At 42.7% G+C, this 14,016-nt stretch overlaps 1 protein-coding gene across 3 annotated transcripts in view; it reads right to left on the reverse strand.

Moving 5' to 3' along the window:
• The window catches only part of LOC309861694 (uncharacterized protein), a gene marked incomplete at both ends in the record, with an annotated part of 44,708 nt that overhangs the window by 29,556 nt on the left and 1,136 nt on the right, over positions 1-14,016 (reverse strand). For 2 of the 3 annotated variants that reach the window (XM_082724824.1, XM_082724825.1), the window contains one exon: positions 9,426-9,558. In XM_082724824.1, coding sequence (XP_082580950.1) covers positions 9,426-9,558 — 133 coding nt within the window. Of the gene's footprint in view, positions 1-8,235; positions 9,305-9,425; positions 9,559-14,016 lie in introns of those variants that run through there. The other variant, XM_082724826.1, reaches the window with a different exon arrangement.

Consider the following 14,016-nt stretch of genomic DNA (forward strand, 5'->3'; position numbering starts at 1 on the left):
TTTGGATTCACTTCCCCACCAGTCCTATCTTTCAGAAAGTGGTTGTGTTTCTGTTTCTAGAATTGCTGTTCTTCTTCTCTTTGATCTGCCGATGGATTTGCAGGTGTTTGCAATCTTTAGATAAGCTATCTAGCTGATCTCCTGCTAGCTGAGGTAGTCTCAGCCTGCTACTTCTCCGCCATCTTGACTCCTCCCTCTCAAGTTTTGCTATTCTTGATGACCTTCCGAAGAATGGACCGTAATGTTACTGGACAGTAAGTAACTGGAGGACCAGGGGCCTTTCTCATTGTCTTTGCATCTCTGGCAGCATCCAGTTGGGTGGTCATCCACAGCAGAAAGGCAAGAGGTATATGTTGACCTGAACTGAAGGTCCAGGAGCACATTAGCTGTTCACCTGGAGGCAGCAGGGTGCGCGGAGGGTAAAGGCGAGTAAGAGTTCCAGATGGGACTTGAGGGGGATTTCTTTCTGTTCTGTCATTTCACTGTTTCCTCTTACCACTCCTTAGGTGTCTGGAAGGACCGAAAGGTCTGCCTGAAGCTTGCAGCAGATTTCCCCAATACTCCCTTCTAGCCCTGTGTTTGAAAAAGATAATTAATTAAAAATGTATACCTACTTTATAATTCCAATATGTTTTATATATATATTTGTGTGTGTATATATATGTTTATATGTAAATATGTATATGTATATATATGTGTTTGTGTGTGTATTTGCCAAATACACACAGAACTTCAGTTTCAACCTACAGACTAAAAAACTATGTCCATTAATGCCTTTCTCACATTTCTATCAAAAGCAAGCATTGGGTTTCATAATACCTTTCAGAAAAAGATGTGTTTGAAATCTGGAGGTATTTAGAATCACCAGGAAGGACAGCTAGACCCCCCCGACCCACCCATAGGGGTTATCTCAAGTGACCTGATGAAAAAGCCAGGATCTGAAAGGGAAGTAGCAGACAGTGAAGAATGCAATTCCTGTGGCATGAGAAGTACAGACCCAAAGTTCCCAGTGGAAGCCTGTAAGGAGCACTGGTGAAGACCTGGCAGGCCCAGAAAATGCGGTCTTCCTGTTAGGCTGTCAGCCAAGTACAAGCAGTTGACTCCCCTTGCCATCCTCTCTTCTCTCCCCTTGAATCTGAAGAGGTCAGAAATCCTGGTTAGCAAGATAGGAAGAGAGGGCTGGAAGCATGAGACAGAGAAAGAGAGGGATCAGGCTGGCCTGGCCTTCCCTAGTTGCCTGCCTTTTGAAGACAACTGCTGGAAAACCAGAGAAAATACAAGTGTCATGTGTTCCAGATTTTGATTTTACAGGGAACTGAACTTTTTTTTTTTTTTTTTTTAAATCAGCTTCCATGCCCAGTGTGGACAGCCCAATGCAGGGCTTGAACTCACAACCCTGAGATCAAAACCTGGGCTGAGATCAAGAATCAGATGCTTAACTGACTGAGCTACACAGGTGTCCCTGGAACTGAACACTTTTAATTCCTGAATTAAGACTATGTTTGCTAAATAAAGTGGTCATGGAGCTTTCTCTTGCCCAACATGGACCCAGTGAAGTCCTAAAGCATGTCAGTATTTTCAGATAGGGAGAGAGGATAGACTTCACCCAATGGGCAGGTTTAAAGAGACAGAGGAAGACAAAAAGAAAGTTGCCTTCTGATTATTATATTTCATGAATCCTGTTTGTTTAATATGATAATCATAATAATATTGTAAATTTTATTTACTAGCTTTACTTTTTTTTATAAATCTATAAAGCTTGAAAGACTTAATTATATTTATAGAGCAGAACACAATGGCTCTAAACCTTGAAAATTTAAGAATAATGGCATAACTTAAAGAAGCCAAGAGATAGGGGTGCCTGGGTGGCTCAGTTGGTTAGGCAACTGCCTTCAGCTCAGGTCACAATCCTGGAGTCCCAGGATCGAGTTCCGCATCGGGCTCCCAGCTCTATGGGGAGTCTGCTTCTCTCTCTGACCTTCTCGCCTCTCATGCTCTCTCTCAAATAAATTAAAAAAAAAAAAAAAGCCAAGAGGTAGATTAGGGAGGAAGAGTAGAGAGGAGTGGAAAGAGCTTATTCTTATTTTACAGAGTGTAAGTAAGAGATGTTGCTTTACATCAATGGATTAAAGAAATGAGAAGTTAAACAGAAAATTCAAAACTTATAAAGATAATGTAACAGAAGAAGTAAAAATGTAATCAAAATTGGGAAAAGTAGAACAGGGAGAAAAGGGGGAATGTTACATGATTTAAACGCTTGAGGCTTTGTAAAGGGTTAGCAGTAATTACAGCTTAAAATGGTAAAACCAGACATTAGGTATAAGACTTCAAAACACAAGCAGCAAACAGGTCATTAACTCTGGGAATTGGAATGGTGTCAGGAGAGGGACAGCCATTAGTTTTAATCTTATACACTCCATACTTTTTGAATATTTATTGCATGCATAGTGTTTCTACCAATAAATAAAATGAGGTTAGAGAAAAAGAGTGATCTTAATTAAACAATTCCTACCTGGCTCAAACCCAGGGTTTGATGTGCATATTAAGGCTACTTCTCCAGCTGCCATGTTTTTCTGAAGCTGGGGCCAGAAATCCCCTGCCTGGGGCCAGAAATGTACCAGACCTCTAGGTTGTAGGCCTCTTTGGCATATTTTTTAATATCCCATCTGGTTCCAACTCTGGGCTCTAGTTCTGCAACACAATGATCACAGCATGTCTGTCACTGTTCCTACATTCACATTGTAGGCGCTCTGATGGGCATCTTTTAAAGTTAAAACATGATTGGGATGTCTGGGTGGCTCATTATGTTAAGCAGCTGCCCTTGGCTCAGGTCATGATCCCAGAGTCCTGGGATTGAATCTCACATTGGGCTCCCTGCTCATCGGGGAGCCTGCTTCTTCCTCTGCCTGCTGTTCCCCCTGCTTGTGCGCTCTCTCTCTCTCTGACGAATAAATAAATACATAAAATCTTTTTAAGTGATGATGAACTTTAGATTATCTCATTTTTTTCGTTAACATCAACTGTTTTTGGTCTTACTCTGTCTCTTTTCATTAGACTGTACCATTATTGTTCATTATAGCCTTTTCCATGTTCTCAGCATAAGAAAACATGAGGACAGGGCACCTGGGTAGCTCATTTGTTAAGCGTCTGCCTTCGGTTCAGGTCATGATCCCAGTGTCCTGGAATCAAGTCCTGCATCGGGCTCCCTGTTCAGTGGGGAGTCTGCTTCTCCCTCTGCCACTCTCCCTCTTCCCTCTTTCACTTTCTCTTTCTGTCTCTCAAATGAATAAATAAAATCTTCAAAAAAAAAGAGAGAAAGAAAAAGAAAACACAAGGACCATTCCTATGCCCTGAACCTACCAAAGGGATATTCTAGGAGATCCACAAACCCACCTTTGCCACAGTCGGGGGTGTGGAAGCCCAGGGCCTGCATCATCAGGTGTGCCTTCAACCCTGCAGCCCTAGAGGCCCCTCCTTCATGAGTCTCACTGTCTTCAAGCTGGTGCTGGGCCCAAAGCAGCCGCTCATGCCCACAGTGGCCATCCCTAGGCAAAGAAATAAAGAACTTGTACATTTTACTTATTTTATTCTTTAATAGTTGGAAATTGCCTTAGAGATTAGTTATCCTGCTCTACTTCCCAAGTTTTACCAAGAGGGAAACCAGTGCCAGTTAATTCTATTTCTGAACTGTTCTCACAAGATTAAGCAACCCTTGTTAAATTTCTCAAACAAGAGCTGAATTGCTGACCACATTATGGGTCTGTTTACCTGCCTTCACCAGCTTAACAGCACATTCTCCTGATGTCATACTGCGCATATCTCCTCCGAGCCTATGTACATGGTAGCTGCCACTGGTTTCCCCGATTCTTTTAAGACTGCCACGGCCCATACGGCTTCTTTGGCATGTTCAAAATACTGAGAGATTTCACTTTTTCTATTGGTCCAAATGTAAAGCACATTTTGAAAGGTGAAATAAATAGGTTGCAAAATCGTTATAAGAATGACCAATTATATGTGATAAAACTTGCTGAGGAACAGGTCATCATCAAACTAAAGAATACTCTTCTGAGTAAACGTTTTAATTCCTTTAACAGTAACATAAAGATTTGCATTCAGAGATCATTGATTCAGCAAGATGAAGACTTGTTACGGAAAGAAACAGAAAAACAACACAAAGGTTTTTGACGTAATTGAGTATTTAAAATCATAATTTTGAAGGAACTAAGGTTTGTTGGTTTGGTTTTTTTTTTTTTTTTTTTTTTAACCATCTTCTATTTATTTGAGAGGGAGAGCAGAGCAAGCGAGAACACGAGTGGTATGAGGGGCAGTGGGACAGGGAGCTCCCCACTGAGCAGGAAGCTGGATGTAGGACTGGATCCCAGGACCCTGGGATCATGACTTGAGCCGAAGGCAGACACTTACCTACTGAACCACCCAGGTGTCTACGGCCATACCACCCTGAACGCGCCCGATCTCGTCTGAACCACCCAGGTGCCCCAGGAATGAACATTTTAGAAATAAATATTATTATTATTATTTAAGATTTCTTTATTTGAGAGAGAGAGCGAGAGAGAGAGCACACGTGAGTAGGGGAAGAGGTAGAGGGTGAGAGAGAGAGAAAATGAATCCTAGACTGTGCTCTCCCCACTGAAGGCACAGCCCAGTGTGGGGCTGGATCTCACGACTCTGAGATCACAACCCAAGCTGAAACTGATTGGGGCACTTAACCGACTGAGCACCTAGGTGCCCCTTACTAATAAATTTTATACTTCTCTTTATGGAGCTGGGGTAATCTCTGAAAAATAATGAATAGTTTATTATACTTTCTACTTCAAAGTGAGTTTATATTCACTTCTCTTTAGATGGGATTTTCCCCAGTGAGACCGCTGTGGCACAGAGCAGGGATGAATAGCTGCTGAGTTTGTCGAGGGTGGACAGGACACCTTGTCTGGTCAACCCAGGTCATTTGTAGGGGTCTACCCAGGAATGCCCTTAAGGCCACAGTTGAAAAGCTGACCTTAAGTAAGTGGGAAAAAGCCAGCAAAAATCTAAGTCTTCTTGACTTAGATTCTGCAGAAGCAATGTGTGAGGAATGGCAGAGAGAGTCCACAGAGAGGTTCTTAACAAAATGAACTTGTGTTCCCATCCATCTGGAGAACCTCTCAGGTGGAGTTTGTGCCCATCTGTGCAGGTGATTGTTGCCAAGTGCGTCTGCCAGGATTGGGTGGCCCTGAGCCTTGGGAAGGTTGGTGAAGCAACAAGCTTTTCAACAGATTCAGAGAGTGATAAGGGAAACAGCAGCTGGGAGATTATTGGCCTTGTTGGGGGCTAGAGACTTGGGCTGAGAGCTCGACTCCAGGTGGTTGCAAAGATGGGAAATGGGGAATGAGGGCTTTTTCATTTTTAGAAAGGGAAGAAAAAGAATGTTCTGGGCCTTCATGTCCCATCAATGACGAATTCTCTTTCTTTCTTTAAAATATCCCTCATGTGTTATAGCTTGAGTGAAAGCAGAGGGATGGGAGTGAGCACAGCATAGACAAAGGAGGGCAAGGAAACTTGCTGGTACTGAGTATTACTAGCGGGGCCTCATGGGCCTGACTAGCCACCTACCTCCTAAGCTTTGCTCACTCACAGCCTTCACCCCTGCACAGCTCCGTCCGGCTCTGCCTCTCCCACAGGAGAGGTTGCTCCCTGAAGCACTGTTCCCTTCTCACCCAGTATTGTAGGGTCCCCTTTGAGTCACCTGCTACAACCATCCAAAGAAAACCAAGGCTATGGCTGGGCCTCTTCTGGGTCTGCCCTTGGACTTCACTAAACCCCAGCATGCAAGTGAGAGATGTTTGCCTTGACAGCAATGCATGTACATAAACCTTTGACCCTGTACCCTGAGGAAATGAGGGCACAAAGCAATCCAATACCCTCATGAAACGTGGAGACTATGTAGTGGGATTTGTCAGAAGAGGGTGACTCCTCTCCCTAAAATACTAGGCTTACCCCTGCAATCAAGAAGTCTGATGTTTTCTTTGTAAAAACCTCTAGCTGGAGTCGAGAGAGGTTTTTTTTTTTTTAATTTTTTATTTTCTTATTAACATATAATGTATTTTTATCCCCAGGGGTACAGGTCTGTGAATCGCCAGGTTTACACACTTCACAGCACTCACCATAGCGCATACCCTCCCCAGTGTCCATAACCTCACCCACCTCTCCCGACCCCCCAACCCCCAGCAACCCTCAGTTTGTTTCGTGAGATTAAGAGTCACTTATGGTTTTTTAACTCTAGCTTCATCCTTGTGGTGTCTGCACACTGATGTGTGGCAGATCCCTCTGCTATTTATTAAAGCATCACCTTTGCCAGCCACTTCCCCGACAAGGTCACAGGCACCAGCGTTCACATCTTCCCACTGAGGTCAGAGAGCAAGAGTTTGGATGGTGAGCCTTGCATTATCACGGTAAATGTAATAGATAACAAAGGGGGCAATGAGCAAGTCAGACGAATCCCAGTCATGGTTTAAACTGCAGTTTGAGGGGGATGGGGTGACTGGGTGATGGACATTAAGGAAGGCATGTGATGGGATGAGCATTGGCTGTTATATGCAACTGATGAATCACTGAACTCTACCTCTGAAATTAATAATACACTCTATGTTAATTGAATTGAAATAAAATTAAATTTAAAAACCCTGCAATCTGAGAAGACCAGCAGAGTTGGGACCTTCTCCTTTCCTACCAGTGAGCTTGTATTTCCATTAATGTACTCACCACATGGCATTTTAGTAAATGTTTGTGTTTGCCTCTCTCACTGGACTGTGAGCCACTTTCGAACAGGCTCCATGGCTTTCTTTCATCTTTGTTTTGAGCACGGAGATTGGACTATAACAGGTACTCAATAAATGTTGGTTGGTTGACTGAGTAAATGGGCATGAGCATTGACAAGTATGAACACTTTACATATACACAGTATCACACAGTACCTCCACGTTCTTCCCCTGCTCTAGTTTTCTCAATAACCCTGTGCATTTAAGCATAAATGATCTCCATTTTGCACAGAGAAGACCAGTGCTCTGAGCTTCCAAGTGTCCTGCACAAAGTCACATGCCCAGCAGGTGGCAAACTTGGGCATCAAACCCAATTCTCATTCCCAGGCCAGTGCTGTGTTCCCAAGGACCATCCTATCTCTAGATGGACAAGTTAGAAGAGAAGATGGTTAAATAAGGTGAAAAGGGCACCTAGAAGTGTTTTCTCTACAGAAAAATAACACAGGATAACCATGTTCTTCCAATGGCTTATTCCTTCCCAGTCCTATCTTCCCCTCCTCCCCAGCTAAAGATGCAGAGAAAAGTTCATTTATGTAGTACTTATTCATTCTCATAATAATTTCTTAATAAACATTTTATGTGGAGTTTGTTATAAGTATAGTAACATATCAGGTCAGTTCCATACCTTACCCTCAAGAGGTTATTTTTATTACAGATGATCCCTGGCACTAAACCCTGCTCTCCTCCCACCCCCCATCCCCACCCCCACAAAAATGACAGTTTATCTTGCTTTCTAGATTGTCCTCACTGGCAGAAAAGTGAAAGTCTGCCTGACACTTGATCCAGCTCTCAAGAATTCCATGTGAAGTTGACGAACTACAAAGTAGTTTTTGAAATTAAAATTAAGGAGATAAAATTCATAGGAGCTATCATGTGCAGCAAATGCAGCTTACGTACTCATAATCTCTTTCAATCACACACAATTTCAAACCTAGTTCTAAAAAATTGCAGTTTGAGGTCAGTTGAGGTCAAGGGCAGGAAATGGCAGAGTCAATACTAAATTGGGACTGTTTGGAGTGGCCTCATATTGTCCTGTCCATGGGCCTCAATGGTCTGGTGCAGCCATAGGCAGACATTAAGGTCTGGGTGACCAATTGCCCCTTGGTCTTTTGGTCTACAGAGGGTTTATTCATTCGCCTGTGTTGTGGAGGATGTGGCTAGTCTACTTACAGTCAGGAAATCCTTCCATGAGGAAATTCTCATGGCGGACAAGGTGTGTGTCGGTGGTGCCCCCACCAAACTGATTCAATGGCAGGCAGCTGGGGAGACGCGGTCAGAGAGCTTCCGTTGGGCTGTCAGGACATCCCTCCTTTCTCTTCATTTCTTCCCAACCTCAGTCCTCATCCTTGCTATTTCAACACTTTCTTTCTGGTTGAGCAAAAAGATCTTCTAAAATTAAGAACAAGTTCTCTGTGGGCCAGATGAAATCTTGGTGCTAAGCTCCAGAGAAACAAAACTTGGTCCTACCATATAACTCTGAGTGTCTGATGAAACAATAAAATTGCGCAGTGGGTATGATGTGTTGGGCTTTTTATGCTGGTTAACTCAGGAGACCCCACAGCTAGCTCCTGTCATACCCTCCTGTGTCATGGGTCAAAAATCTAAGCCTGGGGGTGCTGAGTGGCTCCTTCAGTTGAGCAACCAACTCTGGATTTTGGCTCAGGTCATGATCTGGAAGTCATGAGATTGAGCCCCACATTGGGCTCCACGCTCAGCGCGGAGTCTGCTTGTCCTTCTCCCTCTGCTCCTCCCCCCACTCACACTCTTGCTCAAAAATAAATGAATGATTCTTTAAAAAAAAAAACAAACAGAAATTTACCCTTGGAAAAGTCAAATGACTTGTGCAGTCACACAGCTGGTGGGTGGAAGCATCAAGACAGGATCCCAGGTTTCTCAGATACATGGTGCATATCTGAATATGATCAGAGGAAATCAAAAGACCCATTCCCAGCTTGCAACCATTTCATTCTTTCTCTTTATTTTCCGCTTTAGTTTAGGAGACTGCTCTCAAGGAAGAGTAAAAATAGAATCAAAGCTCCAGTTTGATGTTACTCGCCAATCCCATCACAGTTTTTGCCTCCAACTCTTACTGTTTTGTTTTGTTTTTTTCCTAGCTCAGGGGGTGAGGTGAAACTGTGTTGGTCTCTTCACATCCCTCTCCCCCAACAAAACCCAAATGTCTACGATCTATGCTGTGTTAATCTGGTGGTTACCTTTAATCATCTTTACCAAACACACTGTTACAGTACAAGACACAAATTAGCCAGAGGCATTAATGTGAAGCAATAGCAGTTTCAATTTGTAAAGGAAACTCTTGAATATCCACAGCGTGGATATTCATGGAACAAATATTAAGCTGTGTATTTTAGCACTACCTATACCTGAAGATGCTAGTGTGTGTGTGGAGGGGGGCACTGGAAAAGGGAGAGGTCGTCTTCTTCTATATGCTTCAGCCCATGTACTGTCACTGTCTCGACGTCTTAGCAACTCTGACAAGTGAAACAACCCTTAGACAACACTCAGAATTATTTATTTATCTTCTCTCAGTCAGATTTAAACAAACTCTCACCCTCTGAATTAAACACTGTCTTGGGGGATGCCTCCACTGACCTGTGTCAGGATGGTCTGCGGCTACTTCCAGAGTCCAGAGCCCAGCCTTCATGTAGCCCCTCTTCTCCAGAGTTATGAGAAAGCTGTCACCTCCAACTGCAACCTCTTCACTACCCAGACGTTCCAAAATACCCTGATGGAAAGAAAGAAAAGTCACTTAGGATACACACCTTTTTTTTTCCCCCTCCTAAAAGCAGCCTCCAATTTTAGGAAAAGCTGTTTTCTTACAGCTCCAGTTCTGTTAAGATCCTCAATGTCTAATAATATTTCAGAAAGATTGAGTATATTATATTTCTTGGACACTCCAGATATTCATTTTGTGCAAAGTGCTGCGAATAGTTTTTCTCAAATAACATTTAATCTGAGTCAAGTTACAGTGAAAGTGCTGATTCTATGATAATTAGTTTGGTTTTTCAACATGTTTGTGGCAGGCAGTGATAGTTGCCTAATTAATATGTGTTTTCTCTCCTCTTCTCTGTTAATGTATTTCATTTGGGGAGACAAATATCCCTAACTTAAAACAAATCCTTGGGCTCCCTTGCTTCTAGGGGTGGCCATTTGACACGGTGCTGGCCAGTGAGACATAGGTGGAAGTCAGTTAAAGATTTCTGAAAAGTTTTGCTTTCCTGATGTAGAGGGGCACTCCCTTCTAAAAATCTGGGCATTTTTCCTTCTCCTTCCTATTTGGAATGTTACCATAAGTCCTGGAGGAATATCAGTCATCTTTTACCCATCCCATTGGAATCTGACTAAAAGCTGGTGTAACTAGCAGGAGTGTGTGTGTATGTGTGTGTGTGTGTGTGTGTTTGAGTAGCTAGCTGCAGCAACCAAGGATTCAAAGACCTCATGTTAGGTGGAAAAAATAGTCTCTTTTTTGTGTAACCACTACACACAATCCTAAGGGACACATAGTTTCATAACAATGCCCTACATTTTCCAGCATGTTTACATACATGTTTTTATTTGGTACTCTGGACAACTTTATGAGCTAGGCAAGGCAGATGGTTTTTATTCCCATTTTATAAATGAGGAAACAGACATTCAGAGAGGCTAAGTGACTTGTCCAAGGTCAAAGAGCTAAGCATGTCAACAAGTAGACTTTGGATCTTCTAAATTCCTCATCTAGCCTCTTTCTACTCCCACTTCTCTGTTGGGCCCAGCCATACTTGAATCAAGAGCAATTCTCCCAGACCTTACAGTTTCCATTGTCTAAAGGGTGACTCCCCCAGACACCTGCATGGGTCACCCTCTCACTTCCTTCAGGACTTTGATCAAGGATCATCTTTTCAGGGAGGGCTTTGCTGACCATCTTATAGAAACACTGCAAACACCCCATGGCCATCCCCATTCCTCTTGTGTAGACTGCCTTAGTGTAAGGTAGAGTTTTTCTTTTTTTAATTTTTAAAGATTTTTAATTTATTTATTTGTCAGAGAGAGAGAGAGAGAGAAAAAGAGAGCACAAATAGGAGGAGTGGCAGGCAGAGGGAAAAGCAGATTCCCCACTGAGCAGGGAGCCTGATGCAGGGCTCGATTCCAGGACCCTGGGATCATGACCTGAGCCGAAGGTAGACGCTTAAAGACTGAGCCACCCAGGCATCTCAAGATACAACCTTTTATTGAAAATCAAGGCCAGTTCATTTCAGCCAGTGTACGGTTGGACACAGAGCAATGCATGAGTGGGGGAGAAAAGCATCTAGTTGCTTCTTCTAACCAGTCTGCAGTCCCAGAAGGTACATTAGCAAGGCTTGTAGTTGAGGCCACCTTATCCACGGCATCTCCATTTTGGAATGGAATTTGGAAGTGGGATGGAGACCAGCTGTGTTAACTGTGTTAGCCAAAGACACTGTTTTGACAGAGAGGCTCCCGACTCTGGGTACTTTTTCCATACTTCATATCTAAAAATGAATTTTAGATGAATGTGGAAGAAATGTTAAGATTTATTATGACTCTTACCTCTTTCTCTCTTCCCTCTATAAAATACAATTCACACTTTTGATTATGAACTTTTGAAACATAAAAAGGACTTCAACTTTAAACTCTGCCGAGACCTTTCCACCTGCCAGGTGCAGTTCCAGGCAAGAGGGATAGGATAATACACTTTGGAATAAGATGAGGTCCCTGCCCTTAAGAAACCCAATGTCTGGCCACCTTGGGGGAAAGCCAGGGTGTCAAAAAGACCTCACAACTCGCGTGATAAATAAATGCTGCAGAGGACTATGGAAGAGAGAATCAGAAGCAGAGTCGTTTGCATAAAATGTTGTCTTGAAAAATCTAACACTTCAGTTAAGTTAACCATGTTAAGAATCAAATTTAGTCCTAGAAGGGGAAAAACACTGCCATACAATCTGGGTGTTACAGGATAGTATCTCACCTCCCACATCCAGTCTGTCCCAGGGTTATGACAAGTGTATCTATTTAACACTTCTTAGAAGTGAAGCCTCCTCCTGTCCTCACTGCCCCTACATTGTTGAAATGGCCTCCATCTCACTCCAGCCCACTCCGGCATATCTTCCGTTGCTACAGAGTGAAACCCCGCCTGACCTACTCTCATCTGGGATTGCCTCCTTCCTGCTTTGTTCTGCCTAAGGCCAAACACCCTCCATTCCTGTATCTATCACCTGTATTGCACGATCTGGTTACCTTCCCGTCTCCTCTGTTTGGCTTTAAAATGCTTCTCCTCTAATACCCCTTGTCCTCCACGCTATTTGTTATGCTCCACAAATAAGTGAAACCATATGATAATTGACTCTCTCTGCTTGACTTATTTCACTCAGCGTAATCTCTTCCAGTCCCATCCATGTTGCTACAAAAGTTGGGTATTCATCCTTTCTGATGGAGGCATAATACTCCATAGTGTATATGGACCACATCTTCCTTATCCATTCGTCCGTTGAAGGGCATCTTGGTTCTTTCCATAGTTTGGCGACTGTGGCCATTGCTGCTATAAACATTGGGGTACAGATGGCCCTTCTTTTCACGACATCTATATCTTTGGGGTGAATCATGAGAGACTATGGACTCTGAAAAACAATCTGAGGGGTTTGAAGTGGTGGGGGTGTGGGAGGTTGGGGTACCAGGTGGTGGGTATTATAGAGGGCATGGATTGCATGGAGCACTGGGTGTGGTGAAAAAATAATGAACACTGTTTTTCTGAAAATAAATTGAAAAAATAAATAAATAAATAAAATGCTTGCGGCTCAGGTGACAGATCTCATTGGTCTCTCTCCCTACCACCGCATACGGCAGCTCACCAAGAGTAGGCCCTTCATAAACTGTGCCAAGAGTTAGCAGACAGGGAAGACTTTTGAAAATGTCTCTTGTTTCATAAGTGCTGCAAGTCTGGTCCTGAAGAGGGGAAGAAATAGCACTCTAGAACAGAAAATTAGCTAAGGTTTTAAGAAAATGACAGGGCTTATTTTTATTGTATCCTCGTGATAACAAGTCAAGGCATTTTGATCTGTTACCTAGATATTTGTCCAAAATTTCAAATTTTGCCCGTTTTTTAAACAGCCATTAGTAAAATAACCACATCATCAAGATTTGAATTCAGAGCATCTTTTAGTTCCTCCTTCACTACTCTATTTACCACCTCAATTAATTACTACACCAGGAGGATCTAAAGACAGCACTAGTATGACAGAGGACTGTGGAAAACACAGATCACTGTAAATTTACTTTCAGTACATTTCTATTTTCATTCCATTCTGTCTTTCATTTTGGCAGTGACTCTGCCTCGGAGCTGACAGTGAGCTCCGAGAAGCATTTTTTCTTCGTTTTTGCAGACCTCAGTCTCTAGACTTCTGGATTTAAGGTCTGGCTCCCGGGTGCCTCTGTTCACACACAGAAGAACAGACCAACTTCACCCTCTGGCGGGAGGCTACCAGGCATCCATTCTGCCTGAAGCAGCCACTAGGACTGCTCTTGGGGATTAATGAGGCTACTCTTCACTTCCCCCTGCCCCTGTCCCCTGTGGCAATCAAATGAATTCTTAAGATGTACCTGTTAGCTGACAGGAGAGGTGATATTAGGTGATTTCCACTAACATTTTAACTCTTGGGTACACATTAGATGGGTTATCATATGATACTCTTGGTGTTACAAGAGCAGGGGCTGGGAAGAAATTGGACAGGGACAACATATTTTAAAAATCTTTTTTTAAAAATGAGCTCAAGGTGAGCACAGTATTACAGAAAATTTAGAGGAAGAAATCAGCACAATGTCTTTATCTTTTTATTAAGCTCATTTTCTTCAATGCCCATATTTTACTTTCATAATCAGAAAAACATATCCAAAGATTTTTTCATTAATTGTTAAACCCATGTTGCATATCTTATGTAATTATCACCATTATTATTTCCTTCCTTGCACTGCATATATAAATATTTTTAGGTAGTTGAGATCAGTCCATGACAAAGTGTAACTCCTTTCATAAGGTAACATTGCCAAAGCAGTTTGCTTGTTCCCATACTTAGCTTCTTAATTGGCTGCCCAATAAGTTGGTAAGTGGATGCACCTTTATTTAGGGAGCCCACCCTGGTTGGGCTTCTTGGTTATTCCTAACTTTTTATTATAAATAGATTAGTGATTCACA

The sequence above is a fragment of the Mustela nivalis genome (genome assembly GCF_964662115.1).
Source record: "Mustela nivalis genome assembly, chromosome: 3".
NCBI classification, from domain to species: domain Eukaryota; kingdom Metazoa; phylum Chordata; class Mammalia; order Carnivora; family Mustelidae; genus Mustela; species Mustela nivalis.